The sequence below is a fragment of the Pseudophryne corroboree genome, chromosome 2, assembly GCF_028390025.1.
Source record: "Pseudophryne corroboree isolate aPseCor3 chromosome 2, aPseCor3.hap2, whole genome shotgun sequence".
In the NCBI taxonomy this organism is placed as follows: domain Eukaryota; kingdom Metazoa; phylum Chordata; class Amphibia; order Anura; family Myobatrachidae; genus Pseudophryne; species Pseudophryne corroboree.
In genome coordinates, this window is record NC_086445.1 from 856,022,677 (window position 1) to 856,037,328 (window position 14,652).

Sequence of the window (14,652 nt, forward strand, 5' to 3'; positions counted from 1 at the left end):
GGTCCTGCAGCCACCAGCTCAGTGACAGGCGGACCTCCGGAGACAATGAGATCATGTGAGATCTTATCCGGTGAGGCAGGCCGTCCCACTGGTCAGAATCAACGAATACAGAGGGCGAGAGTGGAACTGAGCATACTCCACCATGTCGAAAGCAGACACCATGAGACCTAGCACTTGCATTGCCGAATGTATCGACACTTGCGGATGAGAGAGGAAGCATCGAATCCTGTCCTGAAGCTTCAGGACTTTCTCCTGAGACAGGGACAACCGTTGTTGTGATTGTCCAATAACGCTCCCAGGTGTAACATGCTCCGAGCAGGAACCAGGGAGGATTTCTTCCAGTTGATCAGCCACCCGTGTGCTGTCATGCACTGGACCGTCAGATCGAGATTACACAGGAGTAGTTCTGGGGAATTTGCCAGGATCAACAAATCGTCCAAGTACGGTAGGATCCTGACCCCTTGATGGCGGAGTGTAGCAGTCATGACCGCCATAACTTTGGTTTGACAACGGCTCCTCGAGTTTTCACCAAAGGGTAACGCCCGGAATTAGTAATGAAGGTTGCCCACCGCAAACCGCAGGTACTGTTGATGAGATACAGCAATAGGGGTATGCAGGTAGGCATCCTGCATGTCCAGGAAGACCATATAGTCCCCAGGTTCCATGGTCAGAAAAATGGAGCGCAGAGTTTCCATACAAAACTTGGAGACCCGCACATGCTTGTTCAATGACTTCAGATTGAGAATGGGCGGCGAGGACCCGTTTGGTTTCGGGACTAGAAACAGCGGTGAATAGTACCCCATGCCTCTCTGAGCCAGAGGCACCTGTACCACCACTCCTGTGATTAGGAGGGAATGTACCACCGAGTGCAACATGTTTGCTTTTTGCCGGATCCAGAGGCACATCTGTCAGGCAAAATCTATGAGGGGGACGATTCTTGAAGGGTACAGCGTAACCTCGAGCGACGACTTCCCTTACCCAGGCATCTGAAGTGGTCTTCAACCATTCCTGGGCAAAACCTAGAAGTCGGTCCCCCACCCTGGAATCCCCCAGAGGGAGATCTGCCCCATCATGCGGCAGGCTTGTCAGTTTTGGAAGCAGGCTGACGGGCAGCCCAAGCCCGATTTGGTCTGGGCTTGGCAGGTCTGGAAGCACGAGCTTGCTTTGGGTACGCCTGACCTTTTGCTTTACCTGGAGGACGAAAGGGCCGAGTGAAAGTACTTTTAGCCTTCTGCGTGGAAGGAGCCGTACTAGGAAGGCAAGTTGTTTGAGCAGTAGCCAGATCAGCCACAATCTTATTGAGGTCTTCTCCGAAGAGAATGTGTCCATTGAAAGAAAGCACCTCCAGGGTTTTCTTGGAATCCATATCCACCGACCAGGATCTCAACCAAAGGATACGTCCAGCCAAGACGGACGTAATAGTAGCTTGGCCGCCAGCACCCCGGGATCGGAGGCCGCCTCCTTAAGGTACCGATAAGCCGTGGTAATATATGAGACACATTGTCGAGCATGCTCAGATGCGTTGGAAGGCAGCTCCGCATCTAGCTCCTGAGCCCACGCCTCAACAGCTTCAGCAGCCCAAGTTGCTGCAATGGTTGGCCTAAGAATAGCCCCCGATAGGGTGTAAATCGCTTTCAAACAACCCTCCACGTGTCTACCAGTCAGTTCCTTCAGAGAGGTGACGGTAGTTACTGGCAGAGGAAACTACCATGCGCGCCACATGAGAATCAACAGGGGGAGGAGTTTCCCAATTTTTTACATAGCTCCGCAGAGAGAGGATAGCAAGCCAACAGTCTCTTATGTGGTGTGAATTCCGTTCCCGGATTATCCCATGAGTCCTGACGTATGTCAGCCAGGTGTTGAGAATGAGGTAAAACTTGTTTAACCACCATCTTACGGTCAAATTGGATTTTAAGAGACCGCCGCAGGCTCAGGATCATTAGACACCTGAAGAATGAGCCTAATAGCATCAATCAAATCTGGGACATCCACCAATGACTTCCCCTCCCCATCAGAAACATCTGTGTCAGTGTCTGTGGGATCAGTATATGCGCCAGCCTCGTCAAAGGACGTGTCTGGGATAGCAGTGGATTGGTAGGAGGTAAAGGCCAGTTTAGAAGACGACTTAGTCTTAGGCGGGCGAGAGTGACACTTGGATTTAGTCATCGATCGGTTCAAATGCTGTAACTGAGTGGAAAGCTCATCCGCCCATGGCGGGTTAACAGCAGGGACCATAAATTGTTGCAGTGGCACAGGTGGTCCCACAGGGGGCATCAATTTAGTTACGAGCATGTTTAACAATGTGGAAAAATATAGCCCAAGGTGGGTCTTGGGATGCCCCAGTGCTACCGACCCACTGGTGGGTAAGGAACCCCCTGAACCTAAACTCTCAGCTGCCATATTATCCTCCGTAACGTCTGCGGCCTCACTACCACGCAGTGTGGGAGAGGCCCCAGCGTCGTTGCCACGTGAAGCAGACATAGCAGTGTGCACAATAACGGGCAACCTGGTACAAAGTGTAGCAGCACTGTACCTATCAAGAACTCTGAGAACAGAAGCCTAAGATGGCACAGACCGGGAGTTCAATAGATATAGAATATATGGTGACTATAACTCACAAGTAAAAATACCCTGTTAGTATATCTTGTGATACAATCCTATATTATTAAAGAAAAACCTGAAACACATGGCCCCCTCAGGTATAGCAATATAGGAATAGCATGCTGAGTGAAATACCCTGCAATAAGGCAACCACGCAGCAGCTACATGCACACACACATATATAGTCACAAGCGTACCATGCAGAAATTATGAACCATAAACTGCACTGGACTAGCAATACAAGTAATACTCAGTATGGCTATATGTGATAACAATATATATAACAAACACATTAAGCACTGGATGTATATCACAGGGTGTTTGTACCACACAACCCTGAATGTATGCACTCAGGTGGGGAGGGGCCTCATGTCCGGCCTGCTCCCCCTGCTCTGGCATCTCCACCGGGCGTGCCGTCAGTAAAGAAAACTGGGTTGGGGGGGGGAATGGTACAACGTCCCCCCTGATCTGTGCCCATAAAAAGTATATCCCCGGTGGCTAGTGGAAAATCAGCACAGTAATCAGTGTCCACGCCAGCGCGCACGCGGCATGCCTCCTACGGCCGCGCTGGATCGCAGTGCAAAGTGCGGCACAGAAGCCCCTTACTTCCCCTTTGTCAGCGGCCCCGCGATCCGGGAGACGGTGGCGTGTGTGTGACTCACGTGAAGAGGGAAGAAGTGACTCGGCAATCGCAGCGCGGGAGTATACAACGCCGCTGGGGGTGATGGAGCTGCAAGCAGGAAAGTCTATGACACTTTGCCTGCAGCAGCCCTGTAAATACATTTCTTCACTTTCAGTCTGTAAATGAAGCTCTGAAAAGGCTGCCTAGAGCAGCCCCTGTTAAGTGCCTGCATACTGCAAGGCACCAACTTACATACTGAGCTCCTGTGCACGGAGGCGGGGTGATATAGTAGGCGGCGCTATGCATCTTGGGAAGAAGGTCAAAGCTTTGAGCCTGTTGGTGCCTCGGATCAAGATCCTACTCTACACCTCCTGATGTTAATCCTTGTGGAGCCCAGTGTACCCCGCAGCAGAAAAGAAACCATAATATTGGTTATTTCCTTAAATGCTTAGGTCACTAACTGGTTTAATATTAGAATTTATTTTATAACAATGGGGGTCATTCAGACCTGATCGCACGCTGCCGTTATTTTGCAGCGTGCGATCAGGTCTGAAGTTGCTCCCTGGTGACGGCTGTCGCCAGGGATCGATGGATCTAACGTACCGCCGATCGCTAGAAGATTGACAGGAAGAGGCTGTTCGGAGGGCGCCAACTGACCGTTTTCAGGGAGTGTCCATGCGAACGCAGGCGTGCTCGGCCGTTTCCAGGGAGGGATCCCGACGCCAGCTCCATACCTGGTTCATCGCAGTGGGTAAATCCTGAGCTGTGCAGAGACTGCACAAACTTTTGTTTGTGCAGCTCTCTGCACAAGCGTTTGCAGCACTGCAGTGAATCCCCCCTCCCCCGTGGGCGGCGATTACCTGGTCGCAGCAGTGCAAAAAATAGCCAGCGTGCAACCAGATCTGTATCAGGCCCAATGTACCACAATACCTTAAATTTTTATCATTACTTACCTACTGTCCAATTTTTTTCCAGCATTACTCAGCTGAGAAATTCTACTTCCACCAACGGAATCTGGATAAAAATATAATAAGCAATATAACCTGTGCATACAAGGACCACTGTATTCCTTTTATTTCTCACAGTGCATTATCTATAACTTTATTAGCACCATTACACAGCATTGTGAAGTAAATTGTTAATTTCTAAACAAACCATTATTACTTCCTATTAAAAATATTATACTGGAGTTGATTTTTGTTACTATTTTTATTCTAATGTCTATTGTGAAAAATTAGTAGAAATATGCAGACCAGTGCCCTAACCGCTTGGGGCAGTGGTTGTCACTGTGCGCCTAGGCATCCTAGGGTGCTGCGAGACACTTGTAGGGGTGCCTTGGGTTGGTGGTCCAGGACCAAAACAAATTATTTATGGTCAAAGTGATACGCAAAACCAGTTCTGGTGGCTGCCAATCATAAAATGTGGACAATTAGAACCACAACTATGTCCACAACCACATAACTGAACCTACGGGTGACAGTTAAGCACAATTTAATTTTTTTTAATTTTTTTATTTATTAATAATAAACTTTTGCACAAGGGGTGCCTTGAAAAAAAAAAAGGAGATTTATGGTAAGAACTTACCTTTGTCAAATCTCTTTCTGCGAGGTACACTGGGTTGCACAGGGAATAACATCGGGTGTAGAGTTGGATCTTGATCCGAGGCACCAACAGGCTAAAAGCTTTGACTGTTCCCAAGATGCACAGCGCCGCCTCCTCTATAACCCCGCCTCCGTGCACAGGAGCTCAGTTTTGTTAACCAGTCCAATGCAGTAGCAGGCAAAAGAGACGACAATCGTTAGTAGCCACATATACCACATTCTCGCGACAGGAGAAGGTACCAGCGGCTAATGCCATACAAATCCAAAGAAGCTAAGTGCGTCAGGGTGGGCGCCCTGTGAAATCCAGTGTACCTCACAGAAAGAGATTTAACAAAGGTTAACTCTGACCTTAAATCTCCTTTTCTGCAGCAGGGTACACTGGGGTTCAACAGGGAATAACATCGGGGATGTCCTAAAGCAGTTTCTTAGGGAAGGGGACGCACTGTAACGGGCACAAGAACCCGGCGTCCAAGGGAGACATCCTGGGAGGCGGAAGTATCGAAGGCATAGAACCTTATGAACGTGTTCACTGAGGACCACGCAGCCTCCTTACACAATAGTTCAAAAGGTCGCACCACGTCGGACCGCCCAAGAAGGTCCAACAGACCGAGTAGAATGGGCTTTGATGGTAGCAGGAGCTGGAAGACCAGCCTGTACATAAGCTTGTGCAATCACCATTCTAATCCATCTGGCCAAGGTCTGCGTATTAGCAGGCCAACCACGTTATCGAAAATCAAAAAGGACAAAGAGGGAATCAGATCTCCTAAGAGAGGCTGTTCTCTTTACAGAAATACGGATAGCCCGTACCACATCCAAAGACTGCCTTTTGGAGGATAAACCAGGAGAGGTAAAGGCCGAAACTACAATCTCTTGGTTAAAGTGGAAAGATAAAACCACCTTAGGCGGGGGCGTGGCCTAGCTGGCATCAAGGGAGGTCAGGGTCTTGCAGAGCTCCAGCCAGCAACCTTTTAAAAAAAGACCCCCTGGCCCAGATTTGAGGGCTGCTATCCACCTGCACAGACCCCTAAGCCCTGCTGGATCACCCTGCATTCAGAGGTCGAGGCTGCGGAATCGGGGGGGCCCTGCGCTGCCCCCTGCAGATTGCGGCCTACCTCTGTCCCTGAAGCCGGGGCCTCAATTTTCGGGTGAGGACGGGGAGCCACCGGGCCCGGAGCGGCGGCTGTACGGACTTTCCCCCCCACCTAATCAGCTCTCTGGGGGTCGGATACCCTGCCCAGCAAGCCCCTTAAGCCCCACTGAGAACCGGAGACCGGACAGCCTGCGGGAGACAGTGGCCGGGACACACAGAACGGGCGGCCGGCGGCCATCTTGTGGTTGGCGCCGCCTAAGATCTCATCTTTTGCACTGCCTCGCCGATCCCCGGCCTCTACAGGTGCCTGAAATTCGCCCCCCGACTCACCCTCGTTTCACAGCTCCCCCACTCCGCTGACGGGAGATAACGGCCAGGAGAGCTCTGGAGGGACCTGGTCTCATCGACTGGCGGCGGCCATCTTGAGTTTGGCATGGCACCCATCCTGCTGCATAGCTGGAGATAGGCTGTAACAGGAGCTCCCTCTGGTGGTGGCTTCTGGATTTGCAGCTGCTCCACATTTATTCCTATAATTCTACCTGTCCACAGGTCTCCTATCTGACAACCGGAGGGGAATCATCACTATATATCATCTTGAAATACCCGATGTGATACCTCAACAACCCTGTCGTAATCTGCTGTGTCCTGCAGTTGTGGGCTCACTGAAGTGGATGTCTAGCTCTCACCACGTCACCTCAAACCTTTCGACGTATACATCACGCGGCTGTGACATTTCGGAGTGTCACATGGTGACACCGCTAACACGTTACTTCTTGTGAATTTGTCCCGTAACGACCTGACATGTCGGCTATCTTCATAGCAATGTAACTTTCCAAGACCTCTCCCACGCTGATGTGACCCCCATCGAATCACTCTCTGCGCCCTACTTTATTTCTACTTTACATATCTATCTCTGACGACCTCATATGGAAAAGTTCCTGGTGTCCACTCCAATGTCCTCAACTAGTCTTATCTCAGGCACACGCGAGGACACATCCCGCAGAAATTCTTCTGACTCCGATTGCTCCACCACCCGTTCCCGTTCCCAAAGAAAACGTACTAATACTACGACTACTAAACAGCCTAAGATGAAACCCACTGATATTGCTGCGGTTCTCGGACCTCTCCTAGACGAAAAACTGGCGGGCATCAAGGAAGCCATTGACTCCACCTTAGCCCAGCTAACTCAACACAGTGGTCGTCTAGATGAAGTTGAACAGAGGGTCTCAACATTGGAGGACGACCTACAAGCCGCACAATCTACCATACAGTCCCAGACCACAGAAATTAAAGGACTCACTGATAAACTAGATGACTTGGAGAATCGGAGCCGTCGGAATAACCTGAGGGTGGTGGGCATACCTGAGTCGATAAGGGGCCATGCACTGCTGGACCTTTTAGCCAACTGGCTACCTGACAAATTAGGTATGGATCTTCAGGGCTCTTCGTTAGCCATTGAAAGGGCACATAGGATCGGCCCTGAACGCAGAGACTCAGCCGGACGCCCTAGACCTGTTATCCTACGGATTCTAAACTACGCGGATAAAGCCAAGCTCTTAGACCATTACCGCAAGTCAGAGAGTCTCCTCTATAAGGGTGAAAGGCTGCTTATCTTCCAGGACTTCTCCACCCATGTCGCCAACAAGCGCAGAGAGTTTGCTCCGATATGCAAGCGATTGTTTGAAGACAACGTCAAGTTCTCACTATTATACCCTGCCCGTCTTCGGGTCTTTGTCAATGGGAAACCATGCTTTTTTGATGATCCGATGGCGGCAAAGGCCCATTTTGCACACCCTGACACTTGACTGTCCACCATTACTTAACGTTTGCATATCTTTATACTTGTCTTGATTAACAGGTCACACAGTGTTCGGGATATGATATAGGCATGCTATTTGCGCATGCCGGAGGCTCCACCTCCCATTGTTTCATATTTGTTAGTTTAATGTCTTTGTCTGTTTGTTTGTTTGCTCGTTCTGCCTGCTGGGATAATGTGTCTCGATCCTCCATAGGTTGGCCCCTCCTTGCTCATTGGGACGGGGGGGGGGGCACCATTTCACCTATACGATTTTGATATTCTGCTTTCCATCTACGGGGGTAGGATAGCATAGCTACCCATGCTACCACTCAGACCTCAACTCCGGTGACAACCCCACTTTTAGATTTTAATATAATTTCTTGGAATGTGGAGGGCCTCAACAGCCCCATTAAACGCAAGAAGGTGACTGCCCACCTTTCTCGCTTATCCCCCCAAGTCGTGTTCCTACAAGAAACACACTGGGTGCATGATTCCCCTGTGTCACTAAAAGCCCCTTGGATTGGGGAATGTATATCTGCTCCTTACACTAATAAAACCAGAGGGGTGGCCATCCTCTTTCATAGAAATCTCCAATTCTCCATCCTTAAAAAATATATTGACCCAGAGGGCAGATTTATTATCCTAGATGTCTCCATTGATAGTGTGATATATACTTTTTTGAATTTATATGCACCCACCGGATCTAACAATCTCTTCTTTGCAGATATCCTTCAAAGAGTTCTGTCCTGGGGCGGCAAAAACTTAATCCTAGGGGGAGATTTCAATACGGTCGTTGATCCATCCATGGATAGATCGGGGGTGAGTACCAAAAAACCCGGATCCTCCTCTACTCTGCTTTCCTCTCTTTGCTCTCAACTTACCTTACTAGACCCTTGGCGTACACACCATCCCCTCCAACGGGATTATTCTTTCTATTCACACCCGCACTTCACCCACTCTCGCATTGACTATTTATTTTTGTCTAAACACCTTTTCTTTAAAGTCACCCACACCTCAATCAAGGACATCATTATTTCAGACCACGCCCCCATCACCCTGTCCCTACATTTATCCCTACCCCAGAACATTTCTAAATGTTGGAGATTCCCAGCATATCTCATACACTCAGAGGATTTCTTATTACATCTCAAACATTCCTGGCATAATTATACTACTGACAACTTAGATCAAGTATCTAACACTCCACTCTTTTGGGGGGCCTCTAAGGCAGTCCTTCGAGGCCATATTATTTCCTATGTTAATTCTAAGCGTAAGAAATTCAACACCAAATTGCAGGAACTTAGCGCAGCTCTCACACTCGCATATCGCACTTACAAACAATGCGACGATCCTACTCATAGAGAAACGTACCTCATGGCAAAACAAATCTATGATACCTTTCTCACCGAACAGGCCCAGATCAGCTATGATTACGGCAGAAACAGATTCCATAGGTGGGGAAACAAGTCTGGCAGACTATTGGCCAACTTGGTTAGGGGGCCCCGAAACAAAACATGGGTTAACTCATTGCACAGCTCTGGAGGTGTTCTTTCTGATCCCACTGACATTTGCTCGGCCTTTATGAGGTTCTACAAATCCTTATATACTGCCGACACGGATAACGCAACTGATGGTCAGTTATTCCTGGCGGAGGCGCAGTTACCAAGGCTAGAAGTGGAAGAAAGGGACTCACTGGATGCTCCCATAACCGATGACGAGGTACGGGCCACCATTAAGTCCTTACCCAATGGAAAGAGCCCTGGCCCTGACGGCTTCAGTGCCGAATTTTATAAGATGCTAGATGCCGATATACTCCCTACACTAACACGATTATATAACCACATCCTAACAACAGGAGAGACTCCCCTTCGTTTTAACGAAGCTAAGCTTATAGTACTCGCAAAACCGGGCAAAGACCCTGCCCAAGTAGGGTCATACCGTCCCATTTCACTCCTCAATCAGGACTTTAAAATATTGACCAAAATTATAGCTAATAGGTTGCAAGCCTACCTACCCCGCCTTATCTCACCCGCGCAGATGGGGTTTGTCAAGGGTAGACAATCCACACGAGGAGTGCGGGCGGCCCTGACTGCGATTTCTCATACCCGCTTCAATCAGGCCAAAAACAACATCATTGTGAATTTGGACGCAGAGAAGGCGTTTGATAAAATTGCCTGGCCTCACCTATCCCGAGTACTTGCCCACCAGGGATTCGGCACAGCGTTTTGCAACTTAGTACAGACCTTGTACAATAACCCAGTGGCACAGGTCTTAGTCAACAATGTGGCATCTCCACCCTTCACGTTGGAAAGAGGCACTAGACAAGGATGCCCCTTATCCCCCCTCCTTTTTGATCTGGCATTAGAACCTCTTATACGCCACATTCTGCTACACCCAAACTATGGGGGCATCGAGGTGGGTACACAGGAATTACGGGTGGTGGCATTCGCAGATGACCTCCTCCTTTTTATGTCAGACCCTCACCGTACGATCCCACAGCTGATTGCTGTGATTGACCGTTTCTCCTCTTTTGCAGGGTTTTCCATTAATTACAATAAGTCGGAGGCACTAGCCATATACGGACAGGCGAGATTGGGTTGGGGGACCACTTTTCCCTTTAAATGGGCGAATACACATATTACCTATCTAGGCGTTGCACTCCCTACCCACCCCTGCCACCTGTATAGGCTTAATATCACCCCGGTCCTCCATAAGATTAGAACCGAACTTGGTCTCTGGCAATCCCTCCCCCTTAACATGCTAGGGAGATGTAACCTATTTAAGATGGCCAGCTTCCCAAAACTCCTCTATGTTCTACAGATGACCCCCCTTCTATTATCCAAGTCGGATATATCTTCTCTGAATACCTCTATCTCCAGATACATCTGGGCTGGCAAACGTCCAAGGATTAGCATGAAAAAATTGTCCCAGACGGTATATAGGGGAGGAATCAACCTACCTGATGTTAAACAATACAATCTTGCGTGCCTCCTCCGCATTGCTATGGACTGGCTTGGAGACAATAATTACTACACGGACTCCAACCTAGACTCTCAACTCTGCGCCCCCTTATCCCTTAGTTATCTTCTTCATGCCAAACCCTCCAAGTTGGCGCTACATATCACCACTAATTCATTACTACTCCCCATAATACAGGCGTGGCAAATGACGAGGAAATCTCTCAAACTTCAGCACTTGTGCTCACTCTCGATGCCCTTTATAGGCAACCTGGAGTTTCAGGAAGGAGAGGCTCTACAACCCTTCATTGCCTGGCACTCTCTTGGTATCCGCAACCTACGCAACTTGCTTAATCCCTCCCGGGTCCCGCTGTCTTTCGCGGAGGCACAAGAAAAATATGGCCTGCCCCCTCACAACGAGTTTGCCTACTTCCAGGCAATACATTATCTTAAAAATGTACTCTCGAGATTGACAGGGAATGATTTTCTTAACTCTCTAGATACATTACTCCAATCAACATGCTACTCTATATCAACCATTTATACTCGTATTCGTCATGAACTCATCCCTGACACGGACCTTCCAGAGCTGTCCCAATGGTCCTCCCACATTTCAACGGTAACCCCTGAATCCCTCCTAAATCACTTTCAACTCACCCTAAAACTTATCCCTGCAAGCTCCTATCAAGAGATGGCCTATAAAATGCTCCATAGGGCATACATCTCACCTAAACGCCGATATTTGATGGGCATCTCAGAAGACAGCAAATGCACTAAATGCTCAATGGAGGGGGCCGACCTCTTCCATTGTTTCTGGGACTGTGCTCTGGTGTCACGGTTTTGGCATGAGGTACATCATTATGGAACCACCTCCTTAGGCATATCCTTTAGTTGCACTGTTTCTTGGGCATTGTTTGGATGTTTGACCGACCAGCCAGACATCCCCAGGTCTAACAAAAAACTACTTATGATATTGTCTGCGGCTGGCAGGAAGGCAATCCTACAACAATGGATCCACAACATACCTCCTAATCTTTCGATGGTGACCTCTAGATTATTTTTTCTATTCACCATGGACTGGCTGGAGGCCTCTATCCATAAGGAGAGGCTCACCCCTGCCCTGTTCCAATGCTGGGACACATACATTTTGACACTCCCCCTACACACTAAACAAGCCATTGATAAATGCTTTCAATCTACCTCATGGTACCTCCTCCACACATTAGCCCAACCTAACCCCTTGAACATCTGATTTGCCCTCTCTCCTCTCCTTTTTCCAGACCCCTCCTCCGCTCCGTTCTATTTTCAATAGTCTACCGGGTTGACTAGAAATATGGACCCTCGATATGGGAAGACTGCTCTGTGGATGGATCAACGGCCCGTGTCCCATAGTAGGCATTACATGTTAGTTTATTTTCTTATGTTCTAGATATTATGTATATGTTTAGGGAATTCGAAATACTCTGTCCATACTGGCGGAGAACCGATGTTTAAACCACCTCTTTTCATCTATAGTCTGCGACACTTGGAGAACTAAAGCACGTTCTCAATTCCCTGATATCCTTAGTTATACACAAGTTACCTTTCTTGGAAGGGTACGAAGGTTTTATGTAGAGAAAAGTTTGAAAATAGGTTTGGATCTCTACCAGGTTTTATATGAGACTGAATAATCTGTAACTTCCTGTCTTTTGTCTAGAGGCTTATATATAGCGCATATTATGTTGTACAATGCCAACTATATATTCCATTCGATGTCTCGAAATGCTATATATCTACTCTGTATGGTATGAGATTATAATAAAAACAATTTGAAAAAAAAAAAAAAAACCACCTTAGGCAGATAACCAGGGCGAGTTCAAAGAACCGCCGATCAATCAGAAAGGGTGACCGACAGAACAAGGCACCCAAGTCTGAAACCCGTGTAGCAGAGGCAATAGCCAGCAAGAACAGAACTTTAAGAGTAAGCCACTTAAGGTCCACAGACTCAAAAGGTTCAGTCGGAGACTCTTCTAAGACGTCCAGAACAACAACAAATCCCAAGGAGCCACAAGCGGGACATAGGGAGGTTGAATCCGTAAAACACCCTGAGTGAATGTATGAACATCAGGCAGAGTCGCAAATATGAACCTTGAGGGAACCTTGAGGGAGGCCAGACGAAGGCCTAAGTCCAGGCCCTGTTGCAGGAAAGCCAAAAGCTTGGCAGTACTGAACTTATATGTGTCATAATGGTTAGTCGCACTCCAGGCGCGGTAAGAATTCCAGACCCTATAATAAAACCGTGCTGAAGTCTGTTTACGGGTCTTCAACACAGTTTGAATGACCGCCTCAGATAATCCTTTGGCCCTCAGAACTGAAGCTACAAGAGCCACACCGTCAAGGCCAGCCGGGCCAAATCCTGTTAGACACAAGGGCCCTGAATGAGGAGGTCTGGGCGTTGCAGAAGTAGAAGAGGACGCTCTATCGAGAGACCCTGTAGGTCTGAGAACCAATGCCGTCTGGGCCACGCTGGACCGATTAGAAGTAGTATTCCTCCTTCTTGCTTGAACTTCTTTATCACCCTGGGTAAAAAAGTGACACCGGAGGGAACACGTATGGTAGCCGAAAGTTCCATGGAATTGCCAGTGCGTCCACAAACGCTGCTTGAGGATCCCTTGACCTTGCTCCGAAGACCGGAACCTTGTGATTGTGTTGAGACGCCATCAGGTCTACATCTGGTAGGCCCCACTTGTCCACTAGGAGTTGAAAGACTTACGGATGAAGCATCCACTCTCCGACGTGTACGTCCTGGCGACTGAGGAAGTTTGCTTCCCAGTTGAGGACTCCCGGAATGAACACTGCCGATATGGCTGGCAGATGGCGTTCCGTCCAATGAAGGATTTTTGATACTTCCTTCATTGCCACGTGGCTTCGAGTGCCTCCTTGATGAGTTATGTACGCCACCATGGTGGCGTTGTCTGAATGTACTTGAACAGGCCGGTTCTGTGCTAGAGACAGGGCTAGTGAACACTGCCCGCAATGCCATAATGTTTATCGGGAGGGGAGACTCCTCCCTGGTCCACCGATACTGAAGAGAGTTTTGCTCCAACACCGCGCCCCAGCTCCGCAGACTGGCATCTTTCGTCAGAAGCACCCAGTTGGAGATACAGAAGGGACAACCTCTGCTCAGTTGCTGGTCCTATAGCCACCAGCTTAGTGACAAGTGGACCTCCGGAGTCAAGGAGATCATGTGGGTCTTGATCTGGTGAGGCAGGCCGTCCCACATGGAGAGTATCAACCTCTGCAGGGGGCAGGAATGAAATTGAGCATACTCTACCATGTCGAACGCCGACACCATGAGGCCTAGTACTTGCATTGCCGAATGTTTCAACACACTTGGGCGAGAGAGGAAGCATCATATCTTGTCCTGAAGTTTCAGGATCTTATCCTGGGACAAAAACAACTGCTGGTTGTGGGTGTCCAATAGTGCTCCCAGGTGCACCATGCTCTGGGCAGTGACCAGGGAAGATTTCTTCCAGTTGATGAGCCACCCGTGGGCTTGCAGGAATTGGACCAGCCGTTCCAGATGACAGAAGAACTGAGAGTTCGCCAGGATCAACAAGTCGTCCAGATGTGGCAGGATCCTGATACCCTGAAAGCGGAGTAGAGCCGTCATGACCTTGGTGAAAATTCTTTGAGCAGTAGTCAGACCGAAAGGTAAGACCTGAAAATGTAGGTTGTCAATAGCAAACCACAGGTATTGCTCATGCAACACTGCAATAAGAATATGCAGGTAGGCATCCTGTATGTCCAGGGATACCATATAATCCTTGGGTTCCAAAGCCAGAACAATAGAGCGAAGAGTTTCCATACGGAATTTGGAAACTTTCACATATTTCTTCAAAGACTTGAGATTGAGAGTAGGCAGAGAGTACCCATTCGGTTTCGGGACTAGGAACAGCGTGGAATAGTGCCCCTTGCTTCTCTGAGCCAGGGGCACCGGTACT

The 14,652-nt window shown here is 48.6% G+C and overlaps 1 protein-coding gene across 5 annotated transcripts in view; it reads right to left on the bottom strand.

The window, feature by feature from the left end:
- Positions 1-14,652, bottom strand: part of SPATA22 (spermatogenesis associated 22) — a 576,361-nt gene that overhangs the window by 454,349 nt on the left and 107,360 nt on the right. For 4 of the 5 annotated variants that reach the window (XM_063955812.1, XM_063955814.1, XM_063955811.1 and 1 more), the window contains one exon: positions 4,177-4,237. The exons of the other annotated variant lie outside the window; for it this stretch is intronic. In XM_063955812.1, the coding sequence (XP_063811882.1) occupies positions 4,177-4,237 (61 nt within the window). The remainder of the gene's footprint in view (positions 1-4,176; positions 4,238-14,652) is intronic. 5 annotated transcript variants of the gene reach the window in all.